The 24,631-nt window shown below is 36.0% G+C and overlaps 1 protein-coding gene across 6 annotated transcripts in view; it reads right to left on the reverse strand.

Annotated features, from left to right (window-relative positions):
* The window catches only part of LOC131027665 (uncharacterized), a 300,093-nt gene extending 277,205 nt beyond the window's left edge, over positions 1–22,888 (reverse strand). Inside the window, exons 1-2 of one of the 6 annotated variants that reach the window (XR_009102519.2) lie at positions 22,641–22,888; positions 20,264–20,349 (exon numbers count right to left, since the gene is read on the reverse strand). Coding sequence is in view for 4 of the 6 variants with exons in the window: in XM_057957732.2 (XP_057813715.1) it covers positions 20,264–20,349; positions 22,641–22,742 (188 nt within the window). In the remaining 2 variants the exon portion in view is untranslated. The remainder of the gene's footprint in view (positions 1–20,263; positions 20,350–22,640) is intronic. The other 5 variants (XM_057957732.2, XM_057957733.2, XM_057957734.2 and 2 more) reach the window with 5 other exon arrangements.
* Between the last annotated feature and the right edge of the window lie 1,743 nt (positions 22,889–24,631).

Raw genomic sequence — 24,631 nt, forward strand, 5'->3', positions numbered from 1 at the left:
CATCTGCCTTCTTTTGTGGCGCATTTGAGCATTTCTCAAGAGCATATACTCAATGTTTAGGTTTAGAATTTGGACACATCCTCAACAGAACATACACTCAATGTTTAGATTTAGGAGCAAAATGACCATTGTCTTCATGTTTGTTTGTTGTGTATTTTGTTAGAGTTCCTAAAACATCTTGCAAGAAAAATAAAACATCAACAAAATCAGTTTTTAACTAATCAAACTCAGGAAATCCACAGACTGGCGCATCTGCCTTCTTTTGTGGTGCATTTGAGCATTTCTCAAGAGCATATAATCCATCATGTAGCGCATTTGAGCAATCCTGAGGCGCATTCAGTAGATCCTATAGCGCATACAAGCAAAACAGAGACGCATATGACTAATTAAGTGGCGCATACAACAGATATTTAAGTGCATTTGATAAGTTCTGTAACGCATTTAATTGGCACATTTGAGACAGAGCCTTATCCGGAACAAATTTTCAAAATCCAACAACTGATTCATATACCCATTTAGGAGGTCTTCCAATTTCACCTATCTCAGATCAAGATTTCTTTCAACAAATCAGAGGAGTACCCAACTAGTGATCACAAGTTTCACATTTCAACCCATTTCAACATCAAATACCTAGCTAGGTATCCAAGTTAGTCAAATCAATCTAGTTCCCAAAATCAGGATACATCATCCTTCATCGAGGAGCTTTATCACATCATTTGACGCACTTAGTCACATCAATGGGGGACATATCAAACCCTCTATTCGACTTAGTAGGCTTGAGTATCCAAACAAGGTATTTGTTATCAAATCAACCTATCCAAACTGAAACTTCGATCACTCATATGACCATCCCTCGTCCTTTGAAAAAGAAGAATCTTAGTTAAAGGAAATGAGCCCTAGCATGAATCAAGATCAAGATATCATGACTCTCCAATCTAATCCCATTTTCGATCAAGATCCTACCTGTCAAGAATCTTACGATGATCCCCTAAGCTTTTGGTATTCCATCCACGATGATCCCCTTTCATCTCAAGACAAAAGTGTCTTTTCAAGTCCCATTCCACATCCACCTCCTAAGCAAGATCATGATATCCCTTCCATCTCCTCCAATGATCTAATTGAAAATCAAGAAAAAAGCACAAATGATCCTATTCCAAGTCAAGATCAAGGTATCCCTTCATCCTCCAAATCCATTTTAGGTCCTTTCATTCCAAAGTCGAAGCCTTCCTTCCTTTTATCCATCTTAGGACCTTACATCAACCCATCCAAAATACCTCCATATCATTCCTACCCATCCATGAATCCCATTCCTTTTGGAAGAAATTTGGATGTTGAGAATAAAATCCAAAAGTCTAAATATCCACATGCATCCAAAGATCTACATGTTCAATCTAAAAGACATGTCAAATCAAAGAAAAATCTGATCCAAAAGCAAGAAGCAATATCCAAAAGGCTACAAAAACCCTTTAAGGAAAAAGAAAAATCAAAATCAATGTGGATGCCCATAAAAGCATTACAATCCAAAGAACAATCAATATTGGCATCTAGACTTCTTGTTCCAAAAGCTTCCTTCAACCATCTATCTAAACATCTCCCACTTTCCAAATCTATTCTTCCATCATTTCCTCTATCTATTTTGGGTCCTTATGTCCCAAAATTCAATTTTCCTCCATCACTTCATCACCTCTCAAGTTGTGTACCAATGCTCATCTTGAAGACATTTGCATCTATCCTTGCACAAATCTTCAAACATCCTATCTATTATCCAACACCTCTTTTCCATTCTTCCATCCCTTTCATTCAATCTTTTGCATAAATCTTTCATCTGCGAGATAGGTGTTTGTGTCATTTTGTCACATGCTCGCCCATTCTTGAATCTCGTGTTCAGTCCATTTCCTAGATATCTATTCACGAAACACTTCAAAATCTGAGGTTGTTCCACTTTAACATTTTCTTTTGATTGGGATGCATACTCAACCCAAAAAAGAACCACTCATTGTATCTTGGTACCAACATCTTTTGATTACTATATCTCACACACTTAATCAATTGCCCAAGGTCATTGTGATTTTATAGGTGAAGACATGACTAGTGAAAAATCTAAAATCCTACTTCAGCGCCACTGTAATTCTCAAACCCACGTGAGCTTCATTGCTTACAAGCCAATGCACAAAAGAATCAATGACAAGAGCAAAAGGCAATATCAAAAGATCAAAAGCATGAGCAACAAAAGAAAAAAATGCAATGAAATGCAATATCAAAATGCTTGGCTATGGGAACATGCAAGTAACTCCATCGGGGCTATGGACACTTGGCTGGCAATGGAGCAATATTTGTGAGATTACAGCGATAACCTCATCGGGGCTATGGACGCTCGCTGGCAGCGAGGCTCTATCCAAGATGCTATCGAAATCAGGGTAACTCATGTAGCTAGCCACGTTGGATTCTGAAGACTACAATGATCATATGAGCCGGAATGAACTCACTTGCACACACATGGGTAATCAAAGACTAAGTACCTTGATCCAACTTGGGATTCTTCTTCCCTTTTGAGTATGCTTCCTAGTCGCTAGATATGTTTAGTGGAATTTTCCGGAGGTTCTAAGTGTGGGTTGGGTCTCTATCTTTGAAAAGTTCAGGAACACTTATTCAGGTGGTGCTAGATGTTGTGACAATATTACATATTGCCTTTTTGCAAATGGAGACCTCTATGCTTGGGGGTAAAGTTTCATCCACTCTATTCATCATACCATATCTTCCATTATCCTTCCTCCAATATCCATTACCCTATTTAAATTCATCACTATCTATGATCTTGCTTCACTTTATCCATACCATTTATCCTACCTATTCATTGCTTCCATCATCGGGCGTTATCTATGATCTTGCTTCACCTTATCCATACACTCTGGTCCATATTCCTTATCTTATCTATGCATTGCATCCACCATCCATTATTCTCTATGATCTTGTTTCTCCTATCCATATCCTATCTCCATCCATATCCCTTTTTCCATCCTTGATCTTGATCAAAACTAAGGACAAAAACATGATTTCAAAAAGCTTTTGACATGTCCCTTCATGTTCAATAATAGGATGCATCCATCTTTCACCCATCCATCTTCAACTAAACAATTAATTCATCCATTCCTTGCCTTGCTAGACATTGGGGCAAAACAAATACATCTTGATTCTAATCCAAAAAGCTCTAAAAATCAGAAAATGTCCAAAAACTCGAAAAAAATAATCAAATAAAAATTGAAAATCAAAGCATGAAAGCATGGACCATCCATCAAATCAAATCAACAACAGGTAAACTCTCAAAGTCTACAATCAAATTGATCACATGTCTTGTTAATCAATCCATCTATCAACATCAACATGTCTTATACAGGGAAAGGCACACTCGAAACCAGACAGATCGGTCTTATACAGGGTACTCACTTCTTTGAAACCAGACATTCCTATCAATCATCAAACAATCAAAACAATGGCATAGATCAGTATGACTATTGGATTTTGTCCTAGTTAGCCTTATCTATATCAATTGATGGCAGTACATGTTTCATCTTTCAACAAAAAAAAATCAAGAAAATTACAAAAAATCATAAAAATCTAAACAAAGCAAATGGTGAAAACCTAGAAATAGGCTCGCTGTTTGTGATAGATCAGCTCTCTCATCTATTAATATCATGCATCCACTTTTCGCTATCATTATCCATATCAATAATAAGCAGCCTCATATCCACCTCGACCATCGCAATAACATCTTACCATGGCTTGGTGATCAGTGTACATATCCATTTATCGAAAGTAGTGTCCAAAGCTAGGGGCAAAATCATGACTTCGCTGGGGGCATCTTGACTTTTGGAGGTTTAGACAAACAAGCCACCACACAAACATCAACACAAGAACTGAACAAGCTAAACAAATATCTACTTGCAAGATGTTTTATCTGACAAACTACATAGGGCAGCATGCATGTCTATCTTGGTAGTTTTTTATTTTTGTGATCATATCTCCTAAGCGACTCAAGGATCTACTTGCAAGATGTTTTATCTGACAAACTACATAGGGCAGCATGCATGTCTATCTTGGTAGTTTTTTTATTTTTGTGATCATATCTCCTAAGCGACTCAAGGATGTTTTCAAGACTAGAGAAGCAAGGAAGGAGTGTGATATTTTCTTTCTCTGTTGTTTGTGAGTAAAGCCTTCTTACTGTGCAAAATTGTCTTAAGACGTGATCAGGTAACATATCACTGAGGACATTTCCGAATTGCATAGGACAAAGGTTAACTATTGTCTATTTGACGCAAGCAACACTCAGATCGTCTTGGTTTAATTATACCTTGACGCTTGTGTCATCTTGCAATATCAAAATCCATGTAAGTTATATTCAGGTCATTATGGTTCAATTATACCACGATGCTTGTATAAACTTTCAACATTTTAAAAGGCTTAGTGATGATAAAAGGAGCACAACAAATTTGATCGACAAGATGACTACAATTGCATTTAGTTGCATATCATTTAATCATTGCATAACATAAATTTAATATCAAATAATAAGTTAAGAAAAGAAAAAAACTAAAAAACTCGGCAACGAACGCAGAGCATTGCGAGGAAGCCTCAAAAATAAGTTGCATGCTTCGAAATACCTCATCTCTCATGAGGTGTTGCAAAGAGCGAAGTCTCTTAGATTTGAAGAGCTATGTGTTGGTGATGTGCCTGAGCCTGCGCCAATGAGGACCGTATTCCATAAGCGACATGATGGATTTGTCTTGATCGTGTGCCTTGGCGGATGCCATGATTAGCCGCCCTACAAAGACTTGGTCATGAGTTTTCAAAACCTCCTTGGCCATGGCAGAAGAAGACACCACCACTGTTGTTTTCATGCCAACTTAAGTCAACGGACAAAAAGAGTAGAAAACATTCAAAATGGACAAATGACCTTCAAAACTTTGTGAAATGCGTCAACACTTCGGCAAATATAACCTAAAAAATCCTAACATTTATGCCATACGAATTTTTAGACGAATTTTATTACGTTTTTAGAGGTTCGGCGATTTTTGAATTTGAAGCCGAAAATTCGGCGAACGCGATGACTTAGCTTGTAGGCCACATTGTTTCATAAGTGGCTAGGGTTGCATATAATCATTGTGGGTAATGGAATTAAGCGATGTACTTTTTGGCCCAAGTTACCTCACTCAACAAGCATGGGATCTAGAGACTACAAGTGCATGGATGTTTCTAGTCATTTGGGAGAAGGCATTAGTTGTCATCACATCAAAGAGGAGCATATGGTGAGATGCTCACTTTCATTGCTCAATCCAAGTCATAGATGGAAAAATACATTCAAGTATCTCATCACAGATCTTCTAAGTCATGAACATTTCTTTTTTATTTATCCTCGTGAGGTCAAGTTGTTTTTAATAGATGTGATCAAGTCACATGAGTTGTATAAGGATGTTATGGATTATGGATATAGTAGACATCATAGTGTTGTTCTTTGGCAAGAGATGCTTCATTTCATAAGCATAGGATCCAGGCTCTTTGGGTTGAATTTTGATCAGATTTGAAGGAGCAGGGAATTTTAAATTTTATTAAACTTTGATCTCAGTTTGATGTTAATTCACCCTATGTAAGGTATGAATTCAATTTGTCACAATATATAAACGATCTTCAGGATTTATATATATATATATATATATATAGCCACGATCTTTAGTAATGATGAATTGCAGTATATTATCGACCTCCTACAGGTTGATCATAATTATGAACTGTTGTGTTCACCAAGTGCTGAAGGTTATCAACTTACTCCAAGCTGACAATAATCACAAACTATTATTTATTCCTATATGGCAAGCACTGAGTTATCACGAACTGTGTATTGGTATCACTTGTTCTATCACGGACTATTTGATGTGTTGATATTACTTGTTCTATCACTGCTGTGTTTCTTATCCTTCAAATAAAGATCACTATAATGGTGGATAGTTTCTATAGACCAATTAATGCAATAGATCGATCTTCTTTTCATCTATTGATCTCTTGATGATTGCAAACCTTTATATGCTGTTGAATTTCATCGAATTCAAAATTGTATTTGACTGCAATATAGACTGCTGTGCATGACTTCCTCCTATTTACGTTCATCCCGTAATTAATCGATCAGTATCTCATACTGATAGAACATATATGTTATTCAATGGATCTGCTGTCTAAAATCTCAATTGCTGTGTGTATAGTAGTATACTAATCTGCTATGTGTGCTATATGTTCGGTTTGCTATAGACACCGGCTGCTTAGTATTAACTCCTTGTTGTATCGAGCTGTAGTATATATGTTTTCTATCTTATCGATCTAAATGAATGCATACAAATATAAGACCCACGAAGGAGTCACGACTCTTCACCAAGAGTCCGATGCATATAAACCAAATCGATAACTAAACTGATGATAGTTATCGGGATATTTCACTAACCCGATATACAATGGTAATACATAACTAAACCAATATATTCAATAGTTTGATAGATAGAATCAGTTTAGATAAAAACAATAATCAACTATGTGACACAAATAGATAATCAAACTTATCATAATACTTGTCAAATGAATTGACATGAATGATGAAGTATGGTTATGTAAGGAAGTCTGAATAGTTTTAATAAGGTTAATTGATTGATCAAATGTGTAAGGCCGATAGGCCACTTACACATTTGATCTACAGAGTCGGTATTTAGGATTCCGACTGAAGCTACAACTTCAACACTTTGGGCACTATAACATAACTCATCACATCAGTATAGTGATACTTGAGAGTCTAAGTAAGCATTGCTTCTGGACAAGCAATCTTTGGGAAGGGCTGACTATCATGTCTCCTTTTTCAGACTAAGAAAATAATTTAATAATTTAATTTAAGTTGCCCAAATAATAACTTTAATTTTACAAAAACGCAATTTTTATGTTATTAAATTATGAAGTACCTACAAGTGACATTATAAAGCATTTTTAAAGAGGACCTAATCTGATGTCACTACGCCAAGGGGCAGATTGAAATATTAAAATTAAAAGAAAAAAAATCTAGAGGACTCTTCTGGAAGGCTAAAAATAGCAAACAAGGGTTTATAAAAGCAAGAGCTGGGCTTGAACAAAGGCATCCATTGTTTGTTGCCAAAAAAATCCTTTCTTGAAGATTGAGCATCTAGTGTTCTTTGGCTAGAGGACAAAAAACCCTCTAATCCAACAAAGGTATACAGAGAATTTCAAGAGCTTATTCAAGGTTTCCAGAGTTGTGCCGAAAATAGAAGATTTTTTGGATTCCGGTTAGTTTGTGGTTTTCTACGTTCAATTATTTGGTTAGAATAGTTATGTATGCGATTTCCTGGTACTCAAAATTAATTATTTATTTTTATTCAGCCATTCCATAGCTAGCAGTACTCTTAATATTTAGCAGGTTACACAAAGTTTGAAAAAGGTAGCGATTCAAATTATGGTAAAATATTATTTGTAGCTGCTCTACCTTTTCGAAAGGTAATTGAAGCTTTTAAAAGAATCAAATCTCATTTAAAGGGGTGTCATTTTTGAATTGGTGGGTCTACCATACTTGTTGAAAAGAGGGACAAATCTTAAGCAGGAAACTATATGTTTATGCCGATTTCTATGTCCCAGGAGCCACCGTTGTACCATGACTGAAGCTTATATTGAAGCACCACAACTAATAAATAGGGTGACGATTACTAATTTTGAAGAAATATTTTTATTTTAGCTGCTGCTTCATCCTAGCAGTGATTAATAAGTTCTGTTGGTTGCTCATACTTCTGAATTGCTGCTGTCTAAATGGTTTAATTTAGCCTGCAATCTCATTTCCAATACTAGCTGCACCATATGAATAATAAATTGCATTTGTGAATGCTGTCACAAATTTCGCCATTATTTCAACAGTCAAACAAATCTGCCAGTCAAAGCTGTCTATAAAATTATTAACTGAATGTGTCATGTTTTGTGGAGGGATCTCCAAAAGGGTCATATAATCCAACTTGGAATAAAATAATATTGTTTACAAGGTAGCAACAGGAGGGACGAATTAGAATGGATGGCTTTTGGGGGGAGAAGGAAGCAGAGTAGGGAATGGTGGAGGGGTCAAGGGGGAGGGGATTAGCAAATAGGCAGAGAGCCATGGGAACCTGCCTAGGCCAGAAACCCTGGCAGGACCACAAAACGTTGCTGTGTTATAGTTTCTTACCAACCTAATGTCTGTTATTAAACAATTCTCTACAACTTTCAACTGACACTAATGCCAATTTTTCATATTTAATGAGTTAGTAATTTTTTATTTATCCATATCATTGTACCAAACTCTCTACCTCTTTAACATGCTGAAAAGCTTATCATACAAGAGCCAATTTTTAGAAACTACAGACTGTTAGGGTTTCAAGCAGATCCGAAGCAAATATGAACTAACAATTATATGCAAATTTAAATACAAAAGATAAAGAAATAAAACAGGACACGGATAACACAGAGATTTAACGTGGTTCACCCAGAATGGGTTACGTCCACCATACACAGCCATCCAATCTTTCTTATTATCCAGCAAAAATAGTACATCAACCTTACAATTCCTTAAGCATCCCAGCCGCTTATAACATGCGTTTTTAGGGCAAAAACAAAGTCGGCCTTTTTAGGGTTTTATTACAATGTCGGTTTTCATCAATTAAAAAAAATGGCAAAAAAAATCATCTCCTTGCTGGCTTCTGTAGCAGCAACATACTCAGTTTCAGTGGTTGAAAGTGCAACAACCTTTTGCAGCCTAGAAATCCAACTGACTGCAGTTCCCCCTATAGTAAAAACATACCCTGTAGTACTCCTCCGTGAATCAATATCACCCGCCAGATCAGAGTCAACAAATCCACTTAGAGCAGCATTAGATCCTTTGAAACATAATGCCTTCGTAGTAGTTCCTTTCAAATACCGAAGAATCCATTTCACAACATTCCAATGTTCCATAACCGGATTACTCATAAACCTGCTCACAACTCCCACTGCATGTGCAATATCTAGCCTTGTGCATACCATTGCATACATCAGACTGCCAACAGCTGATGAATACAGGATGTTAGACATTTTATTAACCTCTTCATGTGCCTTTGGGCACATCTCCTTAGTCAATTTGAAATGACTAGCCAAAGGTGTACTAACTGCTTTTGCATCCTGCATGTTAAATCTTTTCAACACCTTCTTTATATACTCACTTTGGGACAAATTCAAGGTTCTATTTTTTCTGTCCCATGTAATCCTCATACCGAGAATTTGCTTAGCTGCACCCAAATCTTTCATAGCAAATGACCTGGCTAATTTCTGTTTAAGATCATTTATATGTTGCATGTTAGACCCAGCAACAAGCATGTCATCAACATAAAGCAACAGGATAATATAACTGCCATTATCAAATCTCTTAAAATATACACAATGATCAGAATGACATCTATGATAGCCGTGTTCAGCCATGAAACTATCAAATTTTAAATACCATTGTCGGGGTGCTTGCTTTAGGCCATACAGACTTTTCTTCAACCTGCACACCAAGTTCTCCTTACCTTTGACCTCATATCCCTGTGGTTGCAACATGTAAATTTCCTCCTCCAAATCTCCATGGAGAAAAGCTGTTTTGACATCTAATTGTTCAAGATGTAAATCATCTGCAGCCACAAGACTAAGTACAGTTCTAATTGAAGTCATTTTTACAACTGGAGAAAATATTTCATCATAATCTATACCCTTTTTCTGTGCAAAACCTTTTACCACAAGTCTGGCCTTATATCTTTTCTGACCTCCTTCCTCCTCCTTCAGCCGATAAACCCACTTGTTAGGCAAGGCTCTTTTTTCTGCAGGTAAAGGGACTAAGTCCCAAGTCTTATTTTTCATCAAGGAGTCCATCTCCTCTTTCATGCCTAGCTCCCACTGTTGTTTGGCATCTACCTGCATTGCTTCTTCATATTCTTCTGGTTCACCAGAATCCGTTAATAAAATAGAATACAAAGAAGGAGAAAATCTTTCAGGGGGTCTACTTGTCCTCGTAGAACGTCTAACACTTGCAGGAGTTTGTGGGACAATCTGTTGTTGCTAAGCATCAGGTACCTGTGGCATTTCATTTTCAGGAATCTCATCCAACACCACATATTCTTGTTTGTCCTGTTCGTACTTCTTTTCCTGCATCTGTTCTTTATACATACCCTTCTCATTGAATATAACATCTCTACTTCTAATTATTTTCTTATTTTCAAAATCCCATAACCGATAGCCATATTCATCTATCCCATATCCAATGAAGGTACACTTTTGAGATTTAGCATCAAGCTTGGTTCTATTTTCTTTATCAACATGGACAAAAGCTTCACAACCAAAAGTTTTTAGAAAAGAATAATTTACCTTTTTACCAGTCCATGCCTCCTCTGGAATACCACCATCCAAAGGAGTTGAAGGTCCTCTATTTATCAAATTGACAACAGTATGTACAGCATCTGCCCAAAAATGTAAGGGCAATCCAGCATGCAATCTCATGCTCCTCGCGCGTTCTATGATAGTCCTATTCATTCTCTCTGACACACCATTTTCCTATGGAGTTCCTGGAACTGTCTTCTGCTTTCGAATCCCATTTAAGGAGCAGTAATCTTCATATGCTTTGCTGCAATACTCACCTCCATTATCCGATCTGAGACACTTCAACTTTTTCCCTGTCTCATTCTCAACGAAAGCTTTCCATTTCTTAAAAGTTTCAAAAACATCTGATTTTTGTTTTAGGAAATATACCCATGTTTTTCTGGTTGAGTCATCAATAAAAATAACATAATAACAAGAGCCACCAAGAGATGATACCTGAGCCGGTCCCCATACATCTGAATGTACAAGCTCTAACTTCTCACTCTTCTTCTCTTTCCCAACCTTGAGAAATCTGACTCTTTTTTGTTTACCATAAACACAGTTTTCACAGAACTCTAAATCAATCTTCTTTAGTCCTGGCAATAGATTTTTGGAGTGAAGGATTTTCATCCCTTTCTCACTCATGTGCCCAAGCCTATAGTGCCACATTATCGAATCTGTTCTTGCAACATTTATTGTTGTTGTCCCTGCAGTAACTTTATCTGTAGCAGCTAAGATAGAGTAAGTGTTACCAATACACAGATATAATGTGCCTACCTTCGCACCTTTAGCTACTACTAATGATCCTTTAGTGACCTTCCACATACTGTCTGAGAAGGTAACTATGCGACCTTCACTACCTAGTTGCCCTGCAGAAATTAAATTTCTTCTTAAATTAGGAACATGTCTTACCTCCTGCAGAAACCAGTCGTTTCCATTCTGCAACTTGATCTTTATCTTTCCTTTTCCAAGAATTTGACAGGGCTCATCATCACCCAAATATACCTGTCCAAAATCACCTTGAACATAATCTAGAAAATATTTTCTATGGGGTGTAGCATGAAATGAAGCCCCAGAATCTATTACCCAGGAATCATTAACATTATCCAAACATAAGATTAAAGCATCTTGTAAAGTATTACTTGCAATGTTAGCTTCCTTACTGTCATTTTCATTTTTGTCTCCTTCTTTGTTTTTCCGAGACCAACAATCTTTCTTTAGATGACCAGGCTTTCCGCAGTACCAGCAATCTTTCTTTCCTCTAGATTGAGAGCGTCCTTTCTTTGACTTCCCTCGTGACTTCTCATTCCCAGGGCCTTTTCCTCTTTCCTTTGATCTTCCTCTGTTCTCCACATTCAAAACACTACCCGATGATGTTGAAGTCTCACCTGTGCTTTTCCTTCGCATTTCCTCGCTTGGGATAACACCAACAATATCATCAAATACCAAAGTATTTTTACCAGAGATAGAGTTACTTACAACCATAACCAAGTTATTCCAGATTTCTGGCAAAGAACATAAAATCAAGAGAGCCCTAACCTCTTCTGCAAAGGTAATTTTTACCGAAGACAATTGACTGGTAATTGTATTAAATTCATTTAAGTGCTCCGCTACAGATCCTCCTTCACTCATTTTCAAATTAAACAAACGCTTCATAAGAAATACCTTATTCGAAGCCGAAGGTTTCTCATACAACTTAGCCAATGTTGCCATCAAATCTACAGCCGTTTTTGCTTCTGTTATATTGAATGCTACAGATGGCGCAAGGCACAATCGAATGGATCCCAGTGCCTTTCTATCTAAAATGTCCCACTCTTCATCTGACATTGTGGTCGGTTTCTTTGCCTTTCCTTCCAATGGCCGCCACAAATCCTTTTGATACAGGTAATCCTCCATCTGCATTTTCCATAACTGATAATTCTGGCCGTTAAACTTTTCGACCTTGAATTTGGAATCTTCCATTACTCCCACTCAAATTTGAAAGTCCTGCCAATTTACAGAAAACCTCGCTCTGATACCAATTGTTAGGGTTTCAAGCAGATCCGAAGCAAATATGAACTAACAATTATATGCAGATTTAAATACAAAAGATAAAGAAATAAAACAGGACACAGATAACACAGAGATTTAACGTGGTTCACCCAGAATGGGTTACGTCCACCAGACACAGTCGTCCAATCTTTCTTATTATCCAACAAAAACAGTACATCAACCTTACAATTCCTTAAGCATCCCAGCCGCTTATAACATGCGTTTTTAGGGCAAAAACAACGTCGGCCTTTTTAGGGTTTTATTACAATGTCAGTTTTCATCAATGAAAAACGGCAAAAAAAAAATTCCGCGAGGATACGTGCTGAGTGTACAGTACTTTGTTGATCAGTCGCCACATTTCAACAATCTCCCACTTGGAGACTGATACTACACGACACCACTGTACATGCAACATCCGCTGGATAAAACACTAGGACTCGACTGGTATAAATTCCACAATTATCAATCAAGGAGACCAACAGAAACTGATAAAGAAATCAGCTTCTCCTGTGGAACTGCCTTTGTGAACATATCGGCAGGATTCTCACTTGTGTGAATCTTCTCAAGCCGTAACTGACCCTCCTCCAAAACAATCCGGATGAAGTGGTACCTGAGCTGAATGTGCTTTGTCCTTGAATGAAAAGCAGAGTTCTTCGCAAGATGAATGGCACTCTGGCTATCAGTATACAATGGGCTATCCTCTTGTGTCTGACCCAATTCCTTCAGAAAACATTGCAACCAAATCATCTCCTTGCTGGCTTCTGTAGCAGCAACATACTCAGCTTCAGTGGTTGAAAGTGCAACAACCTTTTGCAGCCTAGAACTCCAACTGACTGCAGTTCCCCCTATAGTAAAAACATATCCTGTAGTATTCCTCCGTGAATCAATATCACCCGCCAGATCAGAGTCAACAAATCCACTCAGAGCAGCATTAGATCCTTTGAAACATAATGCCTTCGTAGTAGTTCTTTTCAAATACCGAAGAATACATTTCACAGCATTCCAATGTTCCATACCCGGATTACTCATAAACCTGCTCACAACTCCCACTGCATGTGCAATATCTAGCCTTGTGCATACCATTGCATACATCAGACTGCCAACCGCTGATGAATACAGGATGTTAGACATTTTATTAACCTCTTCCTGTGCCTTTGGCCACAATCTCCTTAGTCAATTTGAAATGACTAGCCAAAGGTGTACTAACTGCTTTTGCATCCTGCATGTTAAATCTTTTCAACACCTTCTTTATATACTCACTTTGGGACAAATTCAAGGTTCTATTTTTCCTGTCCCGTGTAATCCTCATATCGACAATTTGCTTAGCTGCACCCAAATCCTTCATAGCGAGGATACGTGCTGAGTGTACAGTACTTTGTTGATCAGTCGCCACATTTCAACACAGACATCCACATGCTCTCAAAAAATCACCTCCTAGATACCTAAGGAATTTGAACAAATTTATACTTGGAATTCTTGAAACCATTCTTCTGCCCAGAAATTAGTGTGACTTATTCCTCTCGAAGATCTGGTCCAACTTTGAACTCACTCCATGCGAAAAACACAACACAATTTTTGTTTTCACACAACAATGACCCTTATCTTCTCTACATATGTCATCAATGAATACCATGTGTTTCTCGTACAACATTTAAAATTACTCCACCGGGAAAAAAAAGTTTTATTCACATAAGTGTTGACGTGTATTTTGTACACTATCAAACACAGAATAAAATACCTAAAGGTACCTTATCCTCTCTTGAGTAAAGCCTTTGATTGCTGAAGATATCGCGAAAAAGGATCAATCAGGATGACTCCAAGGTTCTTGTATGTAGGGTCTCTACGTGTGGATAAGCTCTCTGTGGTATGATGTGATTTGCTGGAATCACAAGGGGACTTACATTTGATGATTGAACGTCTGATCTGCTTTGAATATTGCTGGAACACAAGCTCTTACTAGCTTTGATTTGAAAAAAAGAAAAAAGATGAGGGCGAGGAAAGGATCTAATCCTAATACTAAGAATGTAAGAACAATGGATGATCTTTGATGAAATTCAAACTAAGTCTTGTTTTGACATCACAGGAACATCTCCACAAGGTTAGTGCGATCTTCGAAGGAAAGTTTTATGATGTTCAAATCATCACTGCAGGCATAGACACCATCTGGTTGATGCATATCAATGAAGAAGCGACAATTGAAGTTAAGCTTAAGCTGAATGATTCCAGTTGACTACACAAGGCAAGTCTGCAATCAACAAACTGCTAGTAGTATGGATATACGAATTCCACCATCAATCAAGCACATTTCTTCCACTCATCTAATCATAAAATCAAACATGAGAAGTATAAAGACCATGCAAATTGTCGAATCGACCCATAAATTTCACCATTTCTTCAATGAAGTTACAAGTCTTTTACAACAACATCTTGGCAACAATCTTTGTCTTCTCTCTCTACTCTACTCTAATTGCTATTCTATCAACTAGCTAATCACCTTCTAACTACTCTCTATCTGTCTTCTAACTGCTTCCAACTATATTCTAACTCTAACTATTTCTAACCACCTTTACAAAATGAAATGCCAGGGCTTATATAGTGCCCTCAATACAATTCGATGGCTTAGATCAATTCGAGATCAATGGCCAAGATTCAACAATGAAAACCCTAATTAGGGTTTGTTACAACCATTACATAACATTTAATGCTTGACCAATGATAAAATTGTATTGCTTGGACACATGTCCTCTCTAGAAAATTCCACCAATGGATAGTTGGGGTAGGTACATCGGAGTTTGTGCCACCTTCCATGAGTTAGGTACATTGAATCTGTAAATGCTAAGGTGGACCACACTGATTGGAGAAGTGATGACTAGGATGCCACCTCGTCTGACACTTGTAACTTGGTAGATATTCAACTTGATGTTGTTGAGAAGCTAGCTTTAATTAATTCATCTGGAACTATCTGCTTCTTCAACGAACCCTTGTTCTAACTTCTTGTGTCCTTGATTTGCAGGATGATTGTTGTACCTCGCCTTGGAATGCTGGATTGGAAGAGGTCGCCCTTGATGACGTTAGTCCAAAGAAGGCCGTCCTTGTCTATGCTAGGTTGGAGGAGGTCGCCCTTGTCCTTGCTTGATCGTCCTTGGAGGAGACCGTCCTTGATCTGGCTTGATTTTACAACTCCGGGATCTCCATTTGATGCCTACACAAAATATTAAAATTAGTAATATATCTTGAAATCTAAAAATTAAACTTTAAAAGGAAGATTCAAGATTTTAATTAGGAAACTTCATGATAAATCTTGAGTTATCATTTCCTAATTAACCATGTAATACTTAGATTTTTCCAAAAAATGTCTAAAAAAATCAAACCTTGAATAAGGGTGTCAAGATGATTTCGCCATACCTCCTCTTGAGTTTTAAACTCTAAGAAATGATGTAAAAATAGATGAATTTTGCTAGGCAAAGTGTAGATCAAAGCTCTCCCTTGGATAAAATGCACCTCCTTTAGCTTGGAAAAGGACTCCACCTTCGTCTTCAAAAATCTGGAAATTCGCCTTCAAATGTCTTCAAAAATCTGGAAATTATCCTCCAAACTAGCAAGAAATACGCCTCTCCAATAGCCTTCAAGATGAATTTCGCCCTCCACTAGCTTCTCCACACTTAGTAGAAATTCGCTCCACTCCTCTGGATTTCGCTCCTCAAATTGCTCTCCAATTTCGCACTTGAAAGGATGATTGAATGATTTGAATTGTGAAACAACACCTCCAATATATAGAGCGCTCACCTTCTACATCTCTCCATAGGCCGACTTGGTGGAAAAAATAAACAAAGATTAATAAAAGGAGAAGGCCGACTTAATTAAGCAATAAAAAAATGATATCTCAAGCGCTCTTCTTTTTAAATTTTAATTTAATAATAATTAATTTCGAAATGCCTTAATTAATTAAAAAAAACGATTTTCCAAGGCTCAAAATTAATTATTAAATGCTATGCGCTTTTCATTAAATGCCAATTTAATTAGAATTTTTAAAAATATTTCGAAGTTTTTTGGCGAACTTGGCATCTAGTGCGATTTGCTAAAATAAGGCAAAAAATAATGAATTTTGATAACTTCGCTCTGGTCCCTTGGAGAGGGACAGGAGCGTTTTGCCTTGGTCCCTTGGTGAGGGTCAGGAGCGATTTTGCAAATCCAAGCTTATCTGTCCTTTGTTAGCCTTCCAAATTATATTCAATGGATAAATGATGTTTTCCTTGGTCTCTTCAAATCATAAAATTGTCTTGATCCTGCAAGAACAGTGCAAATTTGAAATTCAAGCTCCGGTCCTTCAGTGAGGGACAGGAGCGAATTTTGTCTTCTAGGCCAAAATGCTTCACTTTTTATCTCGAAATTCCTTTGCTAGGGAAGATTTCACCTTACTTCGTGCTATGAATAAAAGCTAATGTCCAAAAAAGGTCTAAAAATTGTGCACATAAAGAAAAGCGCTATGGTCCTTCAGTGAGGGACAGGAGCGAATTTGACCTTCTAGGCAAAAACTTCATCATTTCATTGTCTTGTCTCGATGCTCTATCATGCTCATTTCGTCCTTCACCATGTCTTTGATGTTCCAATTTGACCAAACAAGGTCAGGAATGACTCAAATAAGCCTTTTCGCCCTGGACCCTTGGTGAGGGACAGGAGCGCCTCGCCTTGGTCCCTTGGAGAGGGATAGGAGCGAAATTTGCTCTGGATCCTCAGTGAAGGACAAGAGCGAAATTCGGTCTGGATCCTCAGTGAAGGACAAGAGCGAAATTTGACTTTTTGAACTCTCTATCAGGATAATTTTTAAGTTATATTTCATATATACTTTCAGGATGTTTGAGAGTGGTTTCAGACCTAGCCAAATTTTCAGGAAAGGAAGGTCACTTATACTTTAAGTTATATTCCATATATACTTTCAGGATGTTTGAGAGTGGTTTCAGACCTCCAGGAGTTATATTGCAAAATCTAGTTTTTTGAGGTTTTTCAGTTTCCAGACTTAGTCAAATTTCAGGATCAGGACTTTCAGACTTAGCCAAATTTCAGGATCAAGACTTCAGACTTAGCCAAATTTCAGGATCAGGACTTTCAGACTTAGCCAAATTTTCAGGATCAGGACTTCACTCCAGTAGGACCTGCTATCCTATTGATCTCCCCGACAGCACTCAAAAATGCAAAAGCCAACTAACAAAACCCTAAAAAGCAAAAAAAGCAAGGGTCCCCATTTGCAATGGGGCGATGTGTGAAAACGTCACAACAATAAGCCTAGAGGTAAACTTTATTAGAATACACCAAACCTCTATGTGACTACAGTATAAACAATGTAATAAACACCTTAACATTTTAAGCACATCTTACTTTCACCAAAGCCATCATTTACAAAAGGAATGACTATAATCAGCCTCCTGCAAAAGATGAGCTGCTACTTACCATCCATGGTCAGCTGCGTTGTTTATACAATTTATAAATTTGCAGGTTATAACTTGCATAAGATGAGCTGCTAGATTATCATCCATGGTCAGCTTCATTGCTTTACTATCTTCGCGATTCATCAAAATGAATTCTACCTTGTTCCAACAACACAAGCCAATATTTAATTCACTAAATTAACTAACCAGCTAGTAGAGGATCTTTGAAACTTGCAGCCCACTGCTAAGTCATCTGTGTATCTTCTCTTCACTGCCTGCTGCCCAATATTCTGCCACTCAGTCTCCTGCCGCAAACTCTTACTTGAGACTGCAATATTCAAAGTCCTTGCATCTCTTTCCAGCACATCCTATCAATTCCTCTCCACATCTTCGATATGAATTAATATCTAATGAGATCTTTTAATTCAGTTCTCATTAGTTCCACAAGTGTGTTCTGCCACGGGCTTAATCATAGCTTTGATACAGCATCAATTTTCCCATGAGAAAGAAACTACTAAAGCAAAACCAAGAAAATTATTAGAATAATTAATTATCTATTTAATAGTCATTTAGGAATATTTAGTTTGTTTAGTTAGTTTCTATTTTCAGTCTTTAGTTTACATTTGTTTCGTTTAGAATCATCGTAGTGTAATTGCCTATTTATGTAACTTTATTTTTATTAATCTATATCCAATTAACATTTCATGATATCAGAGCAGGATTCCATTTTTTTGGAAAAAATTTCAATCAAAATTTGTGAGCAGAATTTTGTGGGCTTTTCTGAAGCTATAATTCGAAGTTTTTTTTTTCAAATTTGTGGGCTCCTTTTTTCGAAAATTGAGGGTTTTATTTTGCATTTTCATGAGCCTGTCTAAAACTAACAATAATTCGAGGGTTTTGCCATCTCTGCAAATCGCATTTCTGCTTTTTCGTCTCTGCTCATCGCACAAAGGGTTTCAAAATAAATCACAGGTTTACAATTTTGCGTGTTCGTTTTTTTCTGTTCGCATCCAAAGTCTCTTTGTCCGCAGATTCCGATGGGTTTCTTCGCGATTTATCCACGTTTTTCAGGCTCACGTCAAGTCCTCTTCTTTTTTCCCATGCGAAGGTCATTCTTCTTTGTGCAACGGAATCTGCTCTTCTGCTCACGCGATGGGTTTTGCACGCAATTCTTCTGCAAAACGTGATTTCTCCTTTTCTAGTTGTGATGGGGTTTTGATCTGCAAAACCACCATTTATTCATTCTATGTACTGTGACAATCAAGGAGTGTTGAAACTTGCCAAGAATCCAATCTTCTATGAGCACACCAAACATGTTGAGCTTCACTATCATTTCATCCAACAGCTTGTAGAAGATGGATCTATTCAGTTGCAGTATGTTCCAACTGAGGATCAAACTCCAGACATCCTCACCAAGTCTCTAAGCTCAGACAAGTTTGTAAAATTTGGGGGGCAACTTGGTGTAGTTGATAGGATGACCATTAAGGGAGGGTATTAGAATAATTAATTATCTATTTAATGGTCATTTAGGAATATTTAGTTTATTTAGTTAGTTTCTATTTTCAGTCTTTAGTTTAGGTTTGTTTCGTTTAGAAACATCGTAGTGTAATTGCCTATTTATATAACTTTGTTTTTATTAATCTATATCCAATTACCATTTCAAAAATAAGAATATAACATATCATGTATGGGAAGAAGCAAATAACTTTATTAATACTGTGAATAAAACACAAGCAAATAACTTTATTAATACTATCATCCTCCCGAAGAACATAATATGATGCTTGCACATCTTCCACTTTTCATGTTTACATAACAACTATGTATTGATTTAACCCATGACCTTTCACTTTCCCAAATAATTTACTCACATTCTAAATATATGTTATTACTAAATGTGATAGGTTCCTCCAATTTGACATTTTAATTACATATTCTAACATCTATAAAAAAAATATGGAAGGACCAACTGTCTATACTTATGGTCTTCGAGTCCTGACTCGTATGCTTTGTTGCTGAAGTCTTAGGATCAAACATCCTGAATTGGCATTGCTTAGATGACCATTGAAAGAACACAAGAATCAAGGCCATACCATTGTGGATAACAAGGAGAATCGCTTGGGATTTAACATCATTAGTGTGCAAGGAAATTCAAAATAATCATAAGTAAATCTCATAAGATTTTATTTTGTTTCAATGCATAATTGACATCAAAATATCCACAAAATGATAAAGAAAGTCCATTTGCTTAATTACATCACTAATTTATGCACTTTTAAATACTGGTGTCTTAAAATTGTGGATGTAAACAAAGAATCGCTCTAACAAACTGTCAAGCTTTGCAACTATATAGAGTTTTAACAGTATAAGAAACTTACGGTTGGATTAGTTTCAAAAGAACAAGAAGTATTATAATGTATACCTGCAATTCAAAGAGTAATTCATGTTCAGATAAGAACATCACCTGTTTGATAAATTTTTAATTAATTAAAAGGTCTAAATAATAATGTCAAGGTATTATTCAGTATACTAAGAACATAAAAATAGCAACACTATTAACCATAAATAACATTCCTTAGTACAAAAGACAATTCATAAAATGTAAAAACAAATCCAATCAATGCCCAAATCAAGCTAGATAGATACTTGTAAATGTATGTTACAACTCCTCGAATAAAAGAGTATGGTCAATTAAGAACTCCGTATTGTAACTTGCCACCATTTAAATCAAAATTAAACTAATTTTATTCACTTGGATCTTTTTTATGAAAATATCTTCAAAACAAACCTCCAAAATTTCATTGTAATATGTTTGCCATTATATGTTCCCTATAAGTTATTCCAAAGGAAAAATATTTGAAACTAGTAATTCACTTAAGAACTTCTGGTACAGTATTTGAACTTTCTCAAAATGCAATTAGTAATCATGATAAATAAATTCATATGGCATACAAATATTGACAACCATCAAATCCAGTATTGTATTTGTATCAATTTGATAGTATGACATCTATGAAAGGGGCAGCCATGATGAAATTGAAGCTTTAAAATATATACTCACTGTGTCATTTACCATATGCACCACATTCATTCAGTTTTTAAATGGAAGTGGGAGTCACTCTCATGGGTGAGTGGCACACAGGAAAAGTCATTCGATATAAATTTTCACAAAAAGGATTGCTATTTGTATTAGGCTTGTATATCGTGAATTAGATGCTGTAGTCACAAATAGTAACTTAATTTTCATTATTCCACCACATGGGACCAGACACAAGCTCCTCTAGAGGCCTCATCTGGCAAATTCAGATAAATTTAAAACCCTTTTTGCATTGTCTCGAACTATGTTTAACCAAAGTTTTTTGGTTAGAATAGGATAGATACAACCTAGCTTAAAAAACTCTTTTCGGTTTCAGTGAACAGGAACTTAAAATAACATTATATGGTGGCCAGAACATTAATTGAAATGTCAAACTTCAGTCTACGCTTGTAGCAAATTTATATCGAAGAATATGCAGCATTAATGTCATTTCGGTTCCTCCCTAATGCAAATTTAGTTTTCTGAGAAGTTCTTTGTTCTAAGATTCTAAGGATCCTTCTCATACTGATATTATGTAAATCTCATTAAGAGAGAGGTTAGAAACAAAAGTATGTGAATATAGTTTTCTGTAAAACTCGTTGGTCTAAGCTTCTGAGGTTCAAAATGTCATTTACTATATAAATCCAGCAATAGCAGAATTTAGCTCTGTTCTGCAATTTTGTACATTACTTTCAATTATCTTAAATTTTTTAATGGAAACTTATGTATAAGGATAGAAAAACTATTTTTTGAATCCAATAGCATTCGGCATGAAAACTAAATTCACATTTCACCACCATTGAGAGCAGTGAACCAATGGCTTTGACTGAAACAAAATTGGAACAAACTTTCAGACATTCTGAACAAACAAATATCTGCAAAGCTTTTCCATTCCGTTTTAAATGCCTGAAGTCCATTTTGCAGAGATTGATATTTCATAGCGAGCCATAGTAAAACAGCGGGAAAAGAAAACTTTGAACTGCCTCAACAGAGCATTTAATATGCGAAAAACTGGCAAAAACTACCAGACTAGAACACAGGCAATAACTATCTCTGATTGCTACGCAAAATCAATTAAAATCAGTTCAAGGCGAGTTGTGCGGGCAAATTGGCTGGGTTAAATTTACCCAAGTTGGTTACAAGATCAAAACCCATTCGCACAAGATAAAAACAATGGATAAGGTAGATGGGAAGAAACCCCCCTTGTGAATTTCCAAAGTGGATCAAAAATGTTGCAAGCATGTCCCACGCCATGTAAAAGGTCGCAATCTGTTAAAGGTGACCTACAACCTTGCCCAATTTTTAATCTACTTTAACATCAGCAATGTATAAAACCTACATAAACCCTTAATAAGCATAAACTCACCATTTAAAATCGGCATTCTTATATCAATTAAATTATGACTAGTATATTATTCGAGCCTATTAGGCATTAATATCATAATCCGAAAGCCACCCAGAAGAATAAAGCAGTTAACCCATAATTATTTTGTAACTCGAAACCTCCTTTCTGAAATCATGCAGTGTGATCGTGTCGTTATAATGGACCTTCAATTGCGCTTACAAAATGAAAAATATGAAAATCTAGCCATTTTTTACTTCAATTAAACACCAGAAAACTAAAAGACATGAGAAAAACAGAAAAGCAATGAATTGAGGAGGAATTTTAAGTTATATACCGGAAGGAAAATCTCCTGGAAAGTCTGAGAAGCGTCCCGGATCTTGATGAAGAAATTCCGGCGCAGCGTTGCTCCAAACTGAAGTAGCCATGGCGTCTCCATGGAAACAACCTTATTCTATTTCCTGAACGAATCCCTTCCAAAATCTATTGTTTCAGGCAGCTTGAAGACCAGCTTGCCAAACAACCAGAGGCCGTCAAACATTTTCCATTATTTTCAGACCTCTTACTTGTCAAAGCTTTTAACATTAATTTCAATGAAGTTATTCTTATTACTAAATCGGCTTAATTTAACTTACTTTACTCGGAGTTAACTAATGAGTTGGGTCCTCCATTGCTAATTCAAAAGGAAAATAAACAATAAAATGTGTTTTTAATAAATAAATGGTAAATAAATAATATAAATATTCACGATTTATTTTAGATAAAAAAGCTGTGGAAATGTAATAAAGTAGATGAATTAAATATTTTTAAGTTTAAATAAAAAATATTTTTAGTTCAAAAATTGTGATAGATGATAGAGTGTAATTTGTAAAAAAATGTTAATAAAGATTAGGTGAATGTTTTGTCATTGGTGAATATTTTGTTTGTTGTTTTGGACTATTTTTACAACAATAAATTTGATTCTTTAAAAGAAATTTCTTTTCAATAAAAATTTATGTAAATAAATAAAATATTTTGAAATTTGAATAAAATAATAAACGTATTTTGTTCAAAACTTGTGAGAGATAATAGATTGTGATTCTTTGACACTTTAGGAATGTCAATGAAGAAATTAGATGACTTTTTTGTGATCAATGAATGCTTTGTCTATCACTCTAGGTCAATTATGCGCTAATAGATTTAATCTCATCTAGACCCGTACATAAAATCTCTACAAACTTTCAAAATGTCACTTTGAACTCACCTTGATGTTTTCGATTTGTTGCTAGATTTAATAGATGCTTATTCAATGCAAATTCGCTATAATGTGTGCAAGTGGTAAATGGTCCCTTTGGGATGAAAGAGATTTAGATATGCCTCAATGATCTAGAATCATATAGGGCTAATCCCTAAAATTTAACAACAAAGTTTGAACAAACTAGTTTTGCACCTTGAGTCAACACACACTGGTCAGAAAGAGAGGTAACTTGTCAACCCCATATTTGAATTTGAATCTCAAAAGATAAAAGTTGATTTGCATGAGTGTGGAAGAGATCAAGATAATTTTCACAACTATAAACCTAATCCAAGGTAAGTAAGGGGTAAATTGAAGGCCAGGAATAATCCCCATGAATAAACGCAAATATAAATGGATAAGGTTCAAGTTATATGCCCACTCTAAGCTAAAAATACATCATTTATACACTTGTTATTGCATAAAGGTCACTCTAATTAAAATGGGCCCAAGTGTGTAATTTCCAGAATTTCAATGATAGAAATGGTTAGGTATGTGATAAGTCTTCTAAAAAATAAAAAAAGGGGTTGCATAGTGCCTAGTAGCTATTTAGGACACTTCTTAAAATTTTAAAGTTTAGTTATTTAAGTGTACCCATAGTCTCAATTTAATTTGGATGTTGGTTGAAATTGAATCTTATGGTTTATATTGTGATTGGATTTATTATTATTTGCAATTCATGAAATTAATTAAGTGGTGTACCTTAAATGTTCATTGTGATTAGTCATTGGTGATTGTTATTATTACAATATATTAATATTTTTGTTGATATATTCATTACATGGTACAATATTGTGGCTTCTAACTAATAAAGGGGATTGATGACATGGTGACCTATCATGTTCCTATTAGAGTAATTAGTACTCTAGCACATAAGCTTACTTAGGTCATGTTCTCTCTAGGTGACTTGAGTCATGTGATGAAGATACATGTCAAGATCTAGTCTTATCCTCACCAAGAGTTTCTCTAGGGTTGCTCTTTATTTAGCTTGTAGTTTTTGTCAACCAGGAAATCAGGTTGAGAAACCAAAGAGCATGCATGATAATCTAAGCTAA

This window comes from Cryptomeria japonica, chromosome 8 (genome assembly GCF_030272615.1).
Source record: "Cryptomeria japonica chromosome 8, Sugi_1.0, whole genome shotgun sequence".
In the NCBI taxonomy this organism is placed as follows: domain Eukaryota; kingdom Viridiplantae; phylum Streptophyta; class Pinopsida; order Cupressales; family Cupressaceae; genus Cryptomeria; species Cryptomeria japonica.